The sequence below is a fragment of the Vanessa tameamea genome, chromosome 5 (genome assembly GCF_037043105.1).
Source record: "Vanessa tameamea isolate UH-Manoa-2023 chromosome 5, ilVanTame1 primary haplotype, whole genome shotgun sequence".
In the NCBI taxonomy this organism is placed as follows: Eukaryota; Metazoa; Arthropoda; class Insecta; order Lepidoptera; family Nymphalidae; genus Vanessa; species Vanessa tameamea.
In genome coordinates this window covers 4,350,077-4,369,605 of record NC_087313.1, presented here as the reverse complement: position 1 = coordinate 4,369,605, position 19,529 = coordinate 4,350,077, and the positions used below count along the sequence as shown (strand labels likewise).

The 19,529-nt window shown below is 32.7% G+C and overlaps 1 protein-coding gene across 1 annotated transcript in view; it reads right to left on the bottom strand.

Annotated features, from left to right (window-relative positions):
• Dally (division abnormally delayed) overlaps nucleotides 1-18,994 on the bottom strand; it is a 98,389-nt gene extending 79,395 nt beyond the window's left edge. Inside the window, exon 1 of the mRNA XM_026628808.2 lies at nucleotides 18,686-18,994. Within this exon, the coding sequence (XP_026484593.1) occupies nucleotides 18,686-18,818 (133 nt within the window). The 5' untranslated portion in view covers nucleotides 18,819-18,994. The remainder of the gene's footprint in view (nucleotides 1-18,685) is intronic.
• Between the last annotated feature and the right edge of the window lie 535 nt (nucleotides 18,995-19,529).

The window sequence follows — 19,529 nt, the reverse complement described above, 5'->3', positions numbered from 1 at the left end:
CGACAACGAAATCGAGGTCGAACTAAGTAGTCTATCCATATAAGGGCTAGGTGCGTAGGCGCATGAAGCATGTGCGAGCTCGATTTGTGGCAATTCCGTGTAACCCCCTGATAATCACGAAATTAATAAATACTTTATATGTTAGACAAAAACTATACGACGATAAAATGTTTAAATCAAATCTATATCGAAGATTGATTATGCAATGCTATTTTTAATTGACGTGTTTAAAAATCTGAGTGATGTTATGAGTCATGCAGTGTTGGGCTAAATCTCAACCAATCGCTAAAGAACTAGTCAAACGTGATCATAAAACATAGTATAGACAAAAATGAGTATGAGAAAATACATTTATTAAGAATATAAAATAATTTTCGTTATTTTTTTTTGTATCGTTTTAATTCATAGTTACATGAAATTTTATATAATAGTTTTCTATTACCGAAGTATTTATTGTAACATTTGAAACTTATTGAAAGTAAGATCAAGTAACCCATGATTCGGACCGAGGAGTACTGCCTTATTATCTGAACATATAAACTTTGAAATGTTAGCAAAAAATGTGAGAAAATGTGATTAATATATCTTTATTTATAATACAACACTGTTACATTTAACTACTTATATCCACTTTAATTTTACTTCCGAAATTCTGATAATAGTTTCGTCGACGTTCAAAAGCCATTTTTTCGCAAATCCATAATGAAAATCATAGATTAATCAAGCTCTCGACCAATGATATCGCGTCAATTTGCTGTCAAATATTCTTTATTTGGCTCTTCTCCTGTTATAGTTGTAAAACATATAGTATTAACCGGTAAGTAAAGTAAAGTAAGCGATATTTTCTTTTTAAGAAAAGCGATAACCAAAACGACATGCTCAACAACATAATGTAACACAGAAATTATAATGACAAATAGCTTTTAACTATCGTAATAAATTTTTTTTTTGCGTTACTATTGGATATAGAAATAAGCTAACCGAACTTGAACTAGTATAAAATTTATGACTTTTAACAGTATTTCTCACAGCCTACTGATAGCCGACCTGGCTTATCGAAAACTTTTAATGACAAAGTTTCCCGACACGAACTTCGATTGTTAAAACTTAGAGACTGCTGTTTGAACTTTGGTGTAGACATGAAGATTCCCCAATGCACTCTTGATCAACTTTCTAAATATATTCTTTAATATTTAATGCGACATTTAAAACTAAATCTATAAACAATTTTGTTTTAACAACTTACTAAAATCGAACAACCTGTATAGTTCCTACAACTGCACTAAGGCCTCTGTCCATTTGAGAAGATTTATTGGAGCATATTCTACCATGATGCTCCAATGCAAGTTACACAAGTAGCAGACTTTATGCTGGGTTCCTCACGATATTCTTCTTCATCGTGGAGCACAAGATGAATTATAAACACAAATTAAGCTAACTAAAATTCAGTGTATCTTGCACCAATTATTACACGTGTTCCTCAGAACAATCTAGGCTCATTACTCAGTAAAGCATATCAATGAATAACATTATTATTATTATCTCATTATAATCCGTATTAGTTTCTTATAACAAAATACCGTTAATCAAGCTATGTGATAAATTGATCAGAAAGATAATATTTTAAAGTACACATCCGCAATGAATAACTGAGAACAAAATAATACTTACTTAAGGATGAGGTCACCAACATCGAATCGCAGTAATCTACCAATCAAATGTAATAGATGCTATCTGTAGTCTCATCTGGTGGCTATTCAACCGCGAGGATCCGTTTTTTGTATGCCTCACAAAAACATTTATTATATATAATCTTTGTAAAAACGTACTCGTTAAAAACAATAAGTGCAAATATATTCTATAAACTAAATACAAGACGCTGTAAGGACTCTTGAGTTACTGATAGTTTCAATTGTGTTGAAATTGTTTTTTTTTGCTATTCTTGTGACCGTGAGGTGATCAGTTTCAGCCATGGCATCCGTTCTCAACGGAACCTAACCGACTGCTCAGCTCATAATATTATAGTGCAAGCTTGTGTACGCAAACGTAGGTACAATTTCTATTCCCTCACTCTACTAGACCGATTGGGCGACGACTCTACACGATCAGTAAACAATCAGGTGCATCAACAGATTGTACTCCGTTCAGGTTGTTTCAGTAATTTTCCAATACCATCTAATTCCTAACTTTGGGCTCCCATTAAAGAAAAAAATTTGATGGCTTGAGTCGGGATTCAAACCAGGAACCTTATAATTTTTTTTAAGCATGGGTTGGCGGGCGCGCAAATGTTCTACTTAACCATAAGTGTTCACCACTGCACAAAGACCGTAATAAATATTGACCAATCCTTACATCGCCAATGCAACCAATCCTGAGAACTGTCATTTTCCTGGTGTATGTAGTTACACTGACTCAGTCACTCTTCATTTGTATGTATAATACAATATATTTCAGTACGTATTGATCCAAAAGGGAAAACATATATAAACGTCAAGAAAATTCAATCCATTCCATTATTCCAGAACTGTGCCGTCATTTCATATAATAACAATTATTAAGAACTGGCAACATTGATAAATTATCTTTTTCCTTAAATGGTCATAATATAATAACGAATAACCGAATGAAGTCTCAATAATCATAGTTTTAGCTTATTTATGGATTATTTTTAAGTGCAAATATAAATTACATATGAAATTATTTATTTATTTTTATATAAAGTTATTTTATCTATTGCGCTAAAAATAAGTTATCGCATGTGCGTGAGCCTATTCATATGTGTGCTTACGTTAATTCATTTCCCATTTCCAATGCATACATAAATAGTTATATATTATTTCAAAGTGCTTAAATGATAAGAAGTTTATACTAACAAAGAAAATTATAATAAACAAACAAACAAAAGTCATACACTTTGCTTATAACTCTTTTCAAAGTCACCTCGAAGTATTTTCACACAGATATCAAACGAGACATGTAAGAAGAAATCTTGACATACCGAATTTCCACACTGTAGCCTCGGGCACATGACCGATCACACACGTCTAGAATTTGAATATATGAACGTTTTAACATACTGCTCATACAAATAAGAATTTATTGTGTCATAAAGACTGTATTATGTATGCATATATCAGACGTGGAAGGAATGTTATCACAAATTATTAAGAGCAAATAGTTGGATGTGAGGATGTTTATTTACTATACAATAAATTTAACGGTGAGTAAGATCCGAGATCCGATACAGAGATCGATCTGTTTTCTGCATTAACACAATATTATACTTGACAATGAACTACATCGAGCAAGTATTTTCACAGCACGATAGCTGATATACCAACTCGAAAGGTTGAAGCTGAAGTCAAATAAAGTTAATTTTGTATGCCTATTATATGTATACTATCGGTTCCAGCTTCGCACGGGTAGTATAAGGGTGTACATACATACTGAACGTTCATATTGAAGGACAAACGTATAACGAAAATAAACTTTTCTTTTTTTAAACCTTTTCAGGTGTCCGAAGAAATACTTGCCGAAGTTTCATCACAGTCGGAATGGTTTAGCAACAGATAAAGAACGAACATGCAAATATTTATTTTTATATCTCTATATTAATATTATAAACGTAAGGAACCTGATATCTATGGAATCTGTCTGTCTGTTTATTATGGTTTAACAGTCAAACTGCTAAACGGAATTTTATGAAACTTGGTATGAAGCAGACATGAACTCCAAAGAAGGACACAGGCTACTCATTTTTTTAATGTAACTCTCAATGATACATCCCTAAAAGAAAGCAAAGTCTCGGGCGATAATTAGTTAAGAATAAAAATGAAACAGATAAGATTATTATGAAGACATTCATAATTAATAGATATTGCTAATTTTAAAAGTCAACAAGTTCTATAATAGCGTTAATCTTTAACCTATAAATAGTCCATCATAGAAGCAATAATAATAATCGAATTAATAGAATAAACAGAAGGCACTAAATTGCCGCTGCAGCCAGCCAGCCTCCATTATAGTCCCGGACCTGCACCCGAGACGTGTCAGGAATGCGATAGCTATGTCGCAATATATACCAGGGCTGGATCGCCCACGCTAAACCAAAGACAGCATGAACTGAAATACGAAATTCGATTCTTTTGCCTTCTAAAATAAAATATGTGATATACGTTATACGTGTTGCTATGGTTAACACTCGTATTTATTGATATTCGGGTTGCTATGGGAAACATCCTTCTTAGTAATAAACTAACAAGCAATTGAACGTGCTTTTCTATTATCCACAAACATCTCAATATACATTTTATTTTATGAAATCATCGATTAAAAAATAAAGCGATAATAGAGCCTACCACGCCCAAATAATATTGTAAATTGTACAAAGCATTTTTTAACCCAGTGATTATATAACAAGCGATTTCAATACTCCAAAGTAACACGCCATAGGAAATCATTACAGGCGAGGTAATTCCATAGCGATTAATAGACTATGTTTTAAACGCTGCAGAGCGGAGTCAATACGCCAGTTCAATAATACAGGAGTCCATTATAGTTTAATGTTTAAACAGAAATAAATCAACATTCGCATTTTTGTTCTCAATGTTTTTTTAAATTCACACATAAAATATTTGCAAAATGCAATTTCTAAAAAGTGAAAACCTGAGTTGAAATGATAAAGCAAGAATAAATAGATTCAAAGCATAGAGCTCCGAAAACTCATATGATAAATGTCCATATTTCACAGTGTAAATGTTAGACGTAATTCACGCAACATTTCTCTGACCCTTCGGACGGTCGGACACGGCGCGCTCTAGTTTCGACCATATCACCACGTGTCAATTTTATAAATGAGTTTCGTCCCTCGCGTTGACGGCCCGCCGTGGGAGCGGTTGGCCACGCACCTCGGCCAGATCTGCTATGTGAAACATTTACCTTAAGTAATTGTACATATTTATTTCTATCACAGATTTAACCCGAGAATTCTTATTGGAATCTTATCGGAAAGACTTAAGCCTCAATCACCTTGAAAGTAAAAAATATACCATCTTAAACTTACCTTTGTATATTAGCTTGTATTGTAATAATATTAATTGCATAATATTCGAAACTAAACATTAGGTATAATATCTGCATATTAAAGGTCCAATGTGGTTCGCCTTCGCAAACAAGCTTAAACTAGATTGCATGACCGTCTCTGATTGATATTGATAGCGGAAGACTCCAACAACCGACTAAATGGAGTAGGCTCTGATCGCACCCTACAAAGCGGCCCGACTACACCCAAATTTAATGCATGACATTATATAGTGCCTCGACAATACTGTTGTTGTGAAAGGGCGTATGTATAAATCGTCCACCGATAAAGAGTACGAATTAAATGTTACTTTACGTTTTGTGATGTTAAGGATTAATGAGAAATTAGCAGTAATATCAACTGTTTACAGTTTTAAATTTGTGCATAATATGAAAACTTTATTAAGTAGATCGAAATTTATAAGGTTTAATATAAAATAAAAATATATATTAGTCGATTTTTTAGATATTTAACCTGAAACCGATATTATTTGTGTGTTAAGTTGGATAGTTTTAAGTGCATAATTTCGACTTTACCCGATAGGTGGCAGTGCGATCGGGAAATAAATTAAATCCTTATTTCACCCAGACGAAATCGGAAGCAGCTAGTCGTTGTACAAAACTCTATTTTAAATATGAACTGTCCAATATGGCGTATTTCGTTTTTTTAATTATACATTCTTATATAAACAAAACAAAGACTGCTAGATGGTAATAGTTTTCACTATACAATAATGATGAAATTTTCACTATACAACACTGTACAATACGTGAAAGAATTTAAACATTTATAAACCGAGTTAAGTTAAGTAAAATACATAATTAACGTTACACAAATAACGCTCTCATAAAACAAACAGTGTAATAACTGATAATAATTATATTGAACAATACTTTATTACATACATATTCTTGCATAATAATATTTGTTCGTAAACTATTCATGATATGAAATGAACTTTGGAAAGAAAACGTCAGGCAACTTGTTAAAATTGAAAAGCGAAATTGAATCCTTTAATTAAACAAAAAAATTGCCATTGTATATGTTGAATAATTTTATTACATTTAGTATTTGTTTAAATTGGAAATATATATTCAGTTTAAATAACATCAATTTGATAAATAAAAATAGTTTTTCCGTGTCATGGAAATAAATAAATATTACTATAACTTATTTTTTATTTAAGTAATAAGAAATATATATTGAACTACAAAATCGGAGTTTCTCTTAAGACTATATTCCATTTATTTATATATACCAATTGTTATGGCGATCAGTTGAACAGAATAGAAATGTTTTACTGCAGCGTCATTTACGGTGAGTTTTATCGCAGTGGTAGTATAAAATCCCTCTCCTTGATACAAAACTTTAATGTGCCAACTTTTATGATAATCGGTCAAACGGTATCGCAGTCTTAAGGGTATCCCCTTCTATCCAAACTAACATGATGGCAAGTAAAATATATCAAGAGATATGTAATATGAAATGTTAACAAGAGCCGCAATTTCTAATATAAATAAGTAAAATCGTGACTGTTAGTTTGTTTGTTCGAACATCTGCCAGTAGGCCAGGCGGAGTCGGTTCATTAGCGTAGATACTGTTCAAAGAGCCACAGACAAGTATGAATAATATAACAAAGAAATAGTTATAACAGAGAGGTGTTGAACCGCTACGTAGTACTTTACTTGCATCATTCTCAAAATGTTTACTTTAGACTTTAGACTAGTAATGCAAAAATTTTATCCTAAAAACATTTTTGAATATCGAATATTAAATATTTATCAATCAGTCTTGACTGTTTGATAGTGTAGGGAACCATAAAATCTGTAGCAGCCGAACTTTTATAAACGTTCAAACACGAGAAAAACGAACGCGCTCTCAACTTACACGAGCGTCCCGAAAAATGACATGTCCGCTAGGAAAACCGTCGGAACACTTTTAAAACCGTTTGGAACTTGGCGCGAATTTCTAATTAAAACTTTGACGGCTACGAACCGACAAGAGTCGATATTGCATTCTCTTTAAACATTTTATGCATGGCGCATCTCTCTACACGACGCAATATATTGCTTGCAGTTATTTTGTATGCGACCGACGACTGTCCCTTTATAATACCTACACGCTTCCTTTTAAATGATTATTTATTTTATATACACTCAGAATATAGTCATCGTGACCACTTCATATTTATAAGGTACCTCATGCACTACTTCTGTCTTATATCTTGATAGAATTATTACTAGAATGAATATGATAATGATATGGATCATAAACATAAATGAATTAAGAAAGAGATTTGTAAACTCTCAATGGTTATATGTAAATAAAAGTATATAGACCATCGTAGACAATCTTTTCTCGTATAATGTTAGTTAAGAACAGACAACTCGATTGAATTGAATTAATTATTCGGGCCGAGGGGCAAGCGAGCGGTATCCCAGAGCTTAATTAATCGCACGAGCACTCAATACGAATTGTTTAGCGCCTCGGATTCTAATCGATATAAACAAGTCGGCCTAAAACTAGCGAGAATTCAGACGAAATATCTACCAATAGGCTATTTCAATTGTATTAGTTAAACGTACTTGAAAATATGTATTTTATTATAAAGCATAATAATATAAATAGTACGTCAAAATATGAGTTTCAATTTGTATATATATATCTTTTTTTTTTTTCGTCAATTAAAATATTATATTAAAAATGTTGCTACTGAAAGCTTTTGAAGAATACTTTTTACCTCGTCGTATAAAAGTGAAACTTAAAGCAGTAATAAATTTATGCAATAAAAAAATATATATCTACCTGGATTTTACATTTAAAACAAAAATCTCTATTAAGACACCAGCAGATAACATTCAGACAACACAATTTAGATTAGTGCAAAAAGCTTTGTTAAGACGGAGTGGCTCATTAAGGCTGGCAGGTAATTCAAGAGGCACTTCGCTCTACCGCGAACTCAAGTTCACTTTCCCGAATACCTATTGTTTTTACCCGATTGTGCTACAAGTTAAATAGGTAAGGTGGTACGTCTAATGCTTCTTTACAATTTGTTCTTAAAAGATTATATCTCATGAATTTTAAATCATCCCATCGCACCGCGGTAACTTTTAAATCGTAGATTGCTTTCGTACTTTCTGGCTGTAACTTATATTACAGTTCTTTCGTGGATTTTAGATTATAATACAAATTTAAGGATAAATATAAAACTGTAAATTATTGTTCTTTTTTAAAGAGAATGGTCCGAGATGGTACACTGTTTAGAACGTGCGCATCTTAACCGATGGTCGTGGGTTCAAACTGCACCGTGGTGGAATAAGCTCCAAACCTTCTCCTCAAAAAGGAGAGGAAGCCGCAGCAGTGGGACGTTTAAAGGCTGTTATTTTTACTTCATAAAAGTGTAAATTATTTTGTAAGTGTAATCATAAATGTATTTTAATTCAGATTAAAGACTAATCGTTGAAATGAAAATTGATGGCAAATATATTTTAATAAATTACATTAAATACGCGTATAAAAGATAGGAATCTTATAACTATAAAATTCCTATTTTGTATACGCACAATCATATTTTTTTAAACTAAATCAAAGGACTTGGCTTATCGCGGTTTCATCTGTGCTTCGTTTTCTAGCTCTCATATTACCGGGCCTCGCCCAGACGCGGGTCAAGGCCACGAACCCAAAGAGACGAGGCATCTATTAACTTGATTGCCAAAATCTTATTATATTGTATATACAATAAAATGAAAGGTATTTGAACACACAGCTGTAAAGTTAAACAAGTCAGGAAGATTTTGTTTCAAAATAAAATACAATTTAACGTAAGAAGTAAACGTACACGTAAACGGTACCTATATAAAGGCGAATAGTGAGTTAACTGACTAATTTGTGCTTAGAGCGCAGTATAGTACTACAGTTTTTTCTTTTTAAATATGTAGTACTATTTTAAACTTGAGTCTTGACTCGTTTATCCATTTGCTATACTACACATAGTGTTGCAGAAGCTCAGTTCCTAAGGTCAAACCACGGGTCGGTCTAATAAAAAGTTATTGAGTTTTTCTATGAAGAAATTTTCAGTAGTAACAAAAAAATTACTTGGTTGTAGAACTTCGTGCAAGCGTGGTGGGTAGTACACCCATTACATGTTCTACCGCAGCAATACTTTGCATTGTTGTGTTTCGGTTAAAAGGTTAAGTAAACCAGTGTAACTACAGTCATAAGGGCTATGATAATTTAGTTCTCAAGGTTCGTGGCACATTGAAAATGTAAGGAATGATTAAAATTTCGTACAGCGCCTTTGTCTATGGCCGGTGGTGACCACTTACCATTAGGTGGCCTATTTGCCCGTTCGCCTATTTCATAAAAAAAAACCCAAAGTTTAGAAGTTTACATTGTTTACACTCACGTGCAAAACACGTTAAGCCGTCCAGCCGTCTTGCGCCTGGACTTCTACCAGTCGTAGGATTATAAGAGTGAGCAAAAAATATAGTATACCTGAGTTGTAAACACACTTCAGCTCTTTAACCTCTTCTGCAGAGTTGGCTGTTCTCTGCTGAGAGGATGTTGTGATCAAAATCGGTCATGTCACAATAATTTTAGATTAAAAAATAGATATATTTATCTGTACAAAAGAAACACACAATTCATTCATTTTAAAATATTCATTCATTCATTTAATATATTTAAACCTCATACAGAACATCCCTTGAAGTAGACTGATAATGCTCTCAATACGATTACGAAGACACGAATATCGAATCCGCTTTTTGAATATTAGATCTGTCGTTTTCAGTCGATTTCTTGATGACAACGAGCTACGACGCCAGATTCGGAACCGGCAGGAAGAAGGCCATTTCACTGTCACGGATAAATTGATTTAATCTAATCAAGCGATAAATTGCCTCCGACTACGAGAACACGTCATATCTCACAGCCGCTTGAACATTCCAAGATACTTTAAGTAATACTTCATTTATTTCTTTCGTTGGATTAGCGGGTTCTTTTTAAAATTGGATAAGAAACGACTCGCCCGACAAAAAGCTTTCCATTCTGATACACTTTTGTATTTCGAAATGCACAGCGCTTTAAAATTTAATGAATTAGAAGAAAAAAATATGATTTATTTATAAATTAACTAATTTAATTGAATAATAGTTAATGTGATACTCTAATAAACTTCAAATACAATATATTACAGCGTTGACCTACGATCCGAACACATTGTTATATAATACACGTCTCACGATAGATAGTAAAAGTATACAATCTAATTTTGAATACTTTAGTACGAAGTCCATATACGCGTTTTCACGAGCGCGTCCCCGTTGAAGCCGACATTATTAGTTGCGCGGTGGGACCGTAAAATATATTTAGCACATCCTGTGACGTCACCGCATACAAAACCACATGTTAGCAAACACTTTTATATTTCTTAATATGTATTATAAGCGTAAAGAAATAAAATGAAAAGTCACCAGAAAAAGATTACGTTACAAATATTTCTTGTTTTTAAAATCACACTATCCTTAGACGAAAACATAAGCAATGTATAATTGTGCCCACAGAAAATAAAAACGTATACTTAACAGTTATTAAAAAAAAATACTTTGATCATTTACAGAACTGTGAAAATTTCAGATTGAAATCATCTATTTATTTAATAACATAAACAAGTTAATAAATGAGATGCTAAGCCTTCAAGGGTATTAGACATGTAAGTACTAATAGGAATTATAATAAATTTTACATACATTTATCGTACATATTTATATTATATACTCGTTAAATTTGAATTGTTTAATGTTGTAAATAAATTCTTATCGCAATGAAATCTTAAATTCTTAAATTAATCTTAAATTAATATCTAAAATTTTAATACGAATGCTGTCTGGTAATAATAACAGGCCGACACATTAAAATAAAAAACATTACATAAAAAAGAAGAAACACCAAAGTCACGGACAACATGTCTCTGAATATTTGATATAAAATAGATTTTTATTTTAAATTTAATTATTTGTAAAAAATACTAGATTTTATCGTACGAATTCTTGGTTACTGTTAAATTTATTTCAAATACATTGCGTATTTACCAAAACACATACTAAAAATAATTTATCTTGTGTTTGACCTTCAGAAATACTCAGGCTTAGAGGTACATAGTTAATATAGGCCGGTAGGTAATATCATAGATGCTTTGTTCCGATCCATTTCCCCTGACGATTGGTGCCGGCGGCGACCTCAGACCATTTTACTTTTATTTTATATATGTTCATAATATTATCAAACTACCTACAGATATTTTTTGTTTTATAATATAGATCGCATTCTACACTTTTAACGCCACCTACATACAAAATTATATGTTTATAAAGTCTTAACTGGATATAACAGACTATACTTTAATATATTTACATATAATATATCACGTGATCAAAAGCTGTATATACTTACTAAAATGGTTAATCTAAACATACGAACAATATAATCTTAGTTAATATGACAAAATATTTAATTTATATTTTACTAGTTTTAGCCCCCGTGTTACGAATACCGGACTATTTCGTACTATGTCTAAAAAAGTAGCTTTTCCTCTGATTCAACCTTACTCCTTACCAAATTTTATCAAATTCGGTCTAGTGTGTTAGCCGAAAGCTTTTGTGTTACTTTGTATATACAATATTAGCATAAAAAAAAATATTATAAAACTGGGGATACAAATTAAAATTAAATTGTTAATAAATAAAATCATTAGATAGTATAATATCACAAATATGATCCCTTGTATCCTGTTTCTTAATTAATTACAGGAAGTATTCAAACTCATAAAGATAAAAATTAAAAATGTTCACATAACATTAGCTTTATAGAAGTATAACAATTTATTAAAGTGCTTCGATGTGGAACAGCAGACACAGACACACACGGTCGAAACATGAAAAGCCTTAAAACTCCTAATCACATAAACCACAAACCGAACCCTATTATCAATGAAGTCTGACACGATTGACTCGTGCCATGACTCACCTCCAGGGTAACTCGATCGGGAAGCCCGGCGAATGAAACTGATACGGTCACAACCACCTGTTCTGGCCAATGTGACGGCGGCCGCTAATGACTGCGGTTGTGACGATGTTCAATACTGTGTCCTTGTATTATCAGCATTACAAAGTGTTCGATTATACTATCTTGACATTTTATATGACACGTTCCGATTCTGATTAACTTCATATGTATAAATATGTACCTATAACTTATTTATAAATGCTGTTTAACTATTTAGTTATGTTCTGATTTCTCTATTGATTTTTTCATTATTCATTCGACATTCGAAAAACACACGACACAGCATTGTATTAACAAATTACCGATTTGTATTAATTAATATAATCAAATTTATATATTTTTTGCCGTCTCTATTCTAACATTAGGTGTCTCACACGCTCAGACGTCTTGTGAGCGCCTTCGTGAGTGAATAGGTCTATTCCCCCCAAACAATTTTAATTTAAGTGAAATGATGTACACGACACGAAAGTTTATACGACAATTTGATAACAGAGGTAACATTTCCACGAAAGTCTGATCTCCGTAGTAGAACCAAAAAAAAACAAAGAAAACCGGAGATATAAGTCAGTCAATCTCGTATCCGCGCGACCTAATCCTTCCAAGTCGTAATAAGAAAATTTGATAAACGCCAAGTTCTGTGAACGTAATAATTTTTTTATTAACGTTGTCGCCGGCAGGTAACTCGCCCCCTCCCGTCGCCTCCCGGGGGCAAATCTAAATCTCTACTTCGTTATACACTACCTCGTGACCTGCTTTGCGAAGATAACTTTTTACCTATTGGAATAAATACATTAAAAGCGAGCAATAACGTGCAGCTATACCCGTTATAAATTTACTTTAAAATGCTAACTTACTGAGGTAAAAAAATATTGCAGGATAAGCCGGCCAGTGCAACCGTTGAGTATAATCTTGTATTTTATAAAATTATGGTATAAAAACAGTTATCAATTATAGTTCTTAATTATTATGTTAATAGTTTTATTGATGGTACAGTCCTATGATATCACTATACGAGATAAAGTAATACGATAATAAAAGCACAGAATATACTATTGGAAATAATGTAATAAATTTAGTTTTTGTCTAGAAAATATTTCCATATGCTAAGCAAATTCTTCATTGAATATAATGTGCCACGAGATAACTATCTTCTTGGCCCCTGCCCCAAACAGGGCAGCACCGACTGCCTACTCGGATAATTATATCATCGTTGCCTTATCTTAGCTAATTAATTCCGTACTAGGACGGTCAAGACTCACTATAGAATTGATGTCATTATACAGGGTGTCCAGGAATGCGACGTCAAGCCGGTACCGAGTGATAGGCCAGGTCATAAAAGTTATCAGAATAATCCAAAAAAAATCTATGTCATGTATTTTAAAAATTATGACCATTAAAAGATAAAAACGAAAAATAAACATCCTGTGATGCATTTTCACTTCCCGTTTCTACAAATTTCCACTTTATCTTTATTTTTTGTCCTTTTGTCCTCTGTCATTATCCTGTATACAAAATTGTCAATGTGATATAGTAGTTATTTTTTTAATATGTGCAAACTATTTCAAGTTAAATGTCAATAAAAGGATAGTGTATCCTGATAATATCATCGCTTGAAAGCGATGTCACATTTAAAATTCATCACTAAAAGCGCTTGCGAGTAACAAAAGTTTCAAAATAATAGCCATTTGCGAAATGTTCAAAGTGAAATGAGACTAAGGAATAATGGAAAGAAATTAGCTGAATTATCCCTTTTGTGAACATTTAACAGCTAAAAGTAAAGCTAAACGATGAACTCTTCAAAAGAACTAACATTAGTAGAGCAATCAATTGTAAATGTACTTTAAGTACATCGTTAACTCGAAGAGTATATTAAAATATTAAGTGAGAGAAATACATTAATTATTAGGCAAAATATCAACCAACAGGAAACACAAACATCAATGAACTTCCGTTTATAATTTCACAATAATATACTCGCTCAGTTGTAAAGATTTGTTAATGAGCAATTGAAATGTGTATCAAATTATCGTTAAAAATATTTCTCGTATATAACAAAAAAAATGAATGGCACATTTGCTAGTTCATGACCCGTGACCCGGAATTAAATTATTTTAATTTGAATTAGGCTTAGTGACCCTAGTCTTCAAAATAACAGCCCAATTGAATAAATAGTTTCTATTGAATTTATAAAATCATCACTACAAATTATTAAAAATACTTCTCATTGAAGTTATTATTAATTCAAGAAGCTCATCATTTGCACTCTTCGTGTATTTAAGCGAGGCGTTGCTCTTGTATGATTTTCATATTTCTAATTTATCCTGATTGTTATTACGTAATCAAATCACAAGAGTTACGCGTTAATAAATGTAAAAAGCGTGAAAGTTTGTTTCAATACGTGTCGTAAATATAATGAATGAATGAAGAACAAAATGGTTTTTAAGCATTTTTATTTTGTACTTATAAGTAAATAAAATATGATGTACAGGACAAACCAGCTCTGGGTTAGTTTCATTTGAGCGGCTCGAAAGGTAACAGAGATTATAGAAAGCCATTTGTAAGCAAATCCAAAACTTGACAACTTTAAAGCATATATTACAGTGTAAGCCGAGGGAGGTAATCTGCACAAAACTCCCCGCGCCACCCGTATCGAAGATAACACTTTGCAATTCTTAAGCATTTGTCAAAGCATATAAACAAAATTTCGGAACGTAGACGCGATACCTGCGCCGGCGCATCGCAGGTAAAGCGGGTACAATGGCATTCCGAACATCCGAAATGATAATTTTGGTGTGATCTTGTATGAACTAGTGATTATAATCCTCAAAAAAAAACTAACGTCGATGAAATTTTATCGGTGGATTAATTATAGTATGTAAATCAATAGCATTGCAACATTAATGAATTCTAAAAGTTTATAAGAAAGTAGAATACAGTTAAATACGTAATATAGAAAAAAATGCCCAATAGATATAATATTAAAAAAATAATCGCATGTATCATATTTATCAAGGCAAAGTAGAAGACCCCTGCTGTTCCGCACAGCGGGTCCAATGACTAAGTCTTCTAGTCCCACTGATAAATTATAATAATATCCTCTATTGTTGTTTTTAAGGGATGATTTCATGATGTCTGCAGGTGCAACTCCATTTTACGCTTCGCGTAAAGTGACTCAGTGACAAGTGTTCGTTTTTATTTCTTAAGCAGCCGAAAAGGTAATAACGATTTACCTTAATAAGCCATGTCACCGTCACGCTATTAATATAAGTATCAGATTTACTTAATACGTTTACTTAATAAAGTTCCTGATAGGAATCATTCGAATAATAGAGAATGGCACATAATAAATGCAGACAACCGCTTAACAAGCATTCTTCGAAGCTCGAATTTAATTTAATAATTTATCCCGAAACGTTCCCGATTGAGGTTTTTATCGATATTTCCAATTGCCCTATTTTCCCTAAATGTCATTTACGGATACGGCGAACGTGTTTATTGAAGTGAGCCAACAAGTCCTCCCCACTTAAACAACTGGTTCCATTATTTGTACGTGGAGCGGCGACCTCCCGCGCCGACAGGAACAATGAAAGTGAGAGAGGGCTGGAATGTATGCGGGACGTCGAGCGGGGAGACAGGACGGGAGACGTGCGGGGCGCAGGGAGGCGCCTGTTCCCGGTTCCCAGGCGAGGAATGCCAGCGCGAGCAACAAAGCCTTCTCGCCGCCATTCACCCCGCAACCCCTCCCCGCTAGCGGTTCTACTTCGACTCGTAATTTTTCGTGACTTTCTTCGTTTACGATAGGAAACGAATTAATTCAATGTTTGAACTGTGGCGTGTCATTTTCACATTCTTGCATAAATCGCTTAAATTTTATTTACTAACTTATCGGCGTTTCTGTATGAAGTCGTGCAGCGGTTGATATATAGCGTAAAAAATGATGTATGCGATATGTTGTGTTCGATTGTTCGATCCATTCATGTGACCAAAGTTCAGGGTCGGTGTCAAGTCACACCAGCTGACTTCACATATCACATTTTATTTACATTACACCATTTACCAAGTCTAATAATGGTACAATGACTCTGTTATTATACAATTAATCTTATCAAATTGTAGTTAAACTCAAGGTATACTTGTATCGGAGCACATACTTATGAACAGTAGATGATAAAAGAAACATCGGTCGGGACACGACGCGCACTGTGATATTATATTTCTGCATAATTTTATTATACAACCATACGTTTGTATTTCTTGGTAATTGACTATTATTAATTTTAACTATGAATACAAAATACTTAACGTAATTTATAGAAATGCATGCGAAGTATTATTAAAAATAAAAGTCTGAAGTATTAATGCGAAAATATCTGTTTTTGATATTATGTTACTGAATCACAAACATCTGAAAGATTTCTATTAAAATCTGTCAAAAGTGTTTTAACTGTGGTACATAGGTTATTATTTAAATAATACCTAAAAAAATATATCGAAATATTACTGGCTTCAAGAGAAACATGACAGTTGACAGATGACATTTCGTAAAAAGAAATTAATGATAAACGTAATTATCATATTGGAATAGAGAATTAGCAAACGTAATTCTTGTCTCGAATGTTTTTGCATTACATGTTTAATCACTGAGCGCCACGCCGGCTGCGGCGCCGACGTTACATCAAACTCAGATTACGTAGTACCTAATTGTGGATTTTTTCTCTACAATATATGTTCTTACCAGTTAATGTGATTTCAATTGGAATATGTATATACTTTTAAGCTTTTGAGGTTCCTCTTTAGCAAATAGTTTCATTTTTATTTAAGGAATAAATTAAAAAACATCGATTTTTTTCATAACGAATTTCACAAAAGATTGAATCGATATATAATATCTGGACTAATATATAAGTTAACTTATTGTCACACATCTGTAAATGGTATGGCTATTTATATACATGTTTCATAAATAAATACCGAAACATGGTAATAGCTTTAATTTTTTTTTATAAGTATATAACAATGTCTTTAAGTAAGAATGCCTTTCATTGATATATTCATTAAAATTAATTTGTTATTTACGTAAATATATAGTGAATATTTATTTAATTCGATAGTTTTTTTATTTTTTTAAAAGAGTAATTATTACGGGAAAACAAGTATGCTAAGCAGCTGATGTCAGAAATGGGTGCAAAAATTAAAGTCATATACGATAGAGCTGGCTTAAAAATCGGTTTTAAAATACAACTCTAACTACAAACATACTAATGATTAAAAGTTCAAACAAATTTACGAAGACAACTCCCATTTTATTAATAACTTTAATATTCTCTACACAACAATCGTTAATAACATAACTCTATTTCGAAACATTAAACTGCATCCATATTTATCTCATATCTTAAACTGCCACGTCAATATAATACCAGTAGTATAGACTACTACGAATGTAGAGCAGCTTAAATGTTAGCTAATTTATTTACATACATAGCTATCTATCAATTTCAACTGTCAAAGTCCACAACCCGAGGCAGTATGTTCCGAAGACCCGCATGGCAGCAAATTCGTGCAAACACGCGAACTGTACACGATTGATTGGATATTACTGTCAAATACTAAAACCCTACGTGACAGTGTCCGACGCGGTTGAGCAACAAATACAACACATTTTATCGATATTTAAATTTCAACCTAAAAATACTGATAGTTTTTGTTATGAATAATACAGTATTATAGCAGAGTTTTTCTAAGAATGTGTGTGTGTGTGTGTGTTTCATTCGTCTTTTTTATGATTAATAATAAGAAAATAAATCACATTTCTATCCTAATAATATTTAATTACTTCAATATACAGTAAAGAAGTTTATTCAATTATGTTTGAAAACCTGCAGCCGGCCAGCCAGCGCGTGCGCCTGTGCCGGTCACTGGATACTATCCCTCTGTTATTCGACACCTTGTACATGTAAACTACACTGTCCTAATAATATAATCAATTAATCTTATGACATCAACAATATTTAGCCACTTAACGAAAGTATGGCAAAGATATCATTAATTTGAAATTTTTAGTAATTCTTTACCATATATATATTATATTTTGAATATTTTATGCTATAGAAATGGATAAGGTACGGAATATATATGAATTGAAAATAAAAGTAGATACATTAAAGCTAAGATTGTATAATAAATGTATTGTTATAATAAACGCGAGAGGCGTGAGGACATTTCCATAATTTCTAGTAAATGTCATTACTCGATAAATGATATGATTTATTACGTCTGCTCAACGTGTACTTATTTACTTGTACTCTTATTTAGAACAATTATTTCCTGAGCCTAAATAAATATTATTATAAAATAAAACACCAAACACTATAAATAATAAATAAAAATAATAACGCTTACAGTGTACTTTTATGCGAATTTCAAGGATTATTATGCAAGCAATCAAAAACTCTAGATAACTTCTAGTAAGAACTTGACAAAAAAATTGCACAAAAATTTAAAACTATAACTTCAATCAAAGTTTGCGAAAATCCGCACCTGGCTCATTGTGATCATCAGCTGATATATTGTGCCTCGCGAAGAACTCTTCGGAGAGGGCACAAGAGGCAGCAGCGGTGGAGACGGTCGCCACACACGCCGCAACAGATAAAATCACCACTAAATATTTCATGGTCACTGGTAACACTAATAAAAAAATAGTTTAATTTATCAAACGCGTTTGTTTTCAGTCGCAGATTTTACACACGCGATCGCGAAGTTGTCTACGGGCACACAGCGCACGTGTGACCACATCGGAGCGCCTTCCCCAACTGGGCACGGAGTAGGCGAGCGGGCGCTAACACTAACTGCATCGTTATAAATTAGGAACAGAAATAAAATAACTCGAAGATACTGAAACTCAGCTAAAAAGTCAAAGTGATCGTTTCGTTGACTTTGTATATTTTTCTTTTTCTTCGACGAGTTTCCAATGATCATTTCGTGCTTATAAGTGTTTAAAGAAACTGAACATTTTTAAAATGAATTATTCCTTACTCTTACTAGCTTTACGTGAAATATTTTATTTTTGTTTCAGTTTTTATTTAGCTTCATATAATGAATACGAAATAATACTTTAGCTTTAACAAACACATATATCTCCCAATATTTGTATTATATTTTCTTCTGTAAAGTAAAGTAAATACATCTCCTACGATGTTTTATAATATATTAACAATTATATTTGGAAATAAAAAGTACATAATGAAATAGCGTGCATTCTATAAATAAGGCTGTCGTCGTACTAGGTACGTGATGCCCCTCGCGGCTAGTGTATGCGGCTTCGATGCGCGCGCACTGATATCGAACCGACTGCCAAGCTCACTGCCGACTGCCGACTACCAAC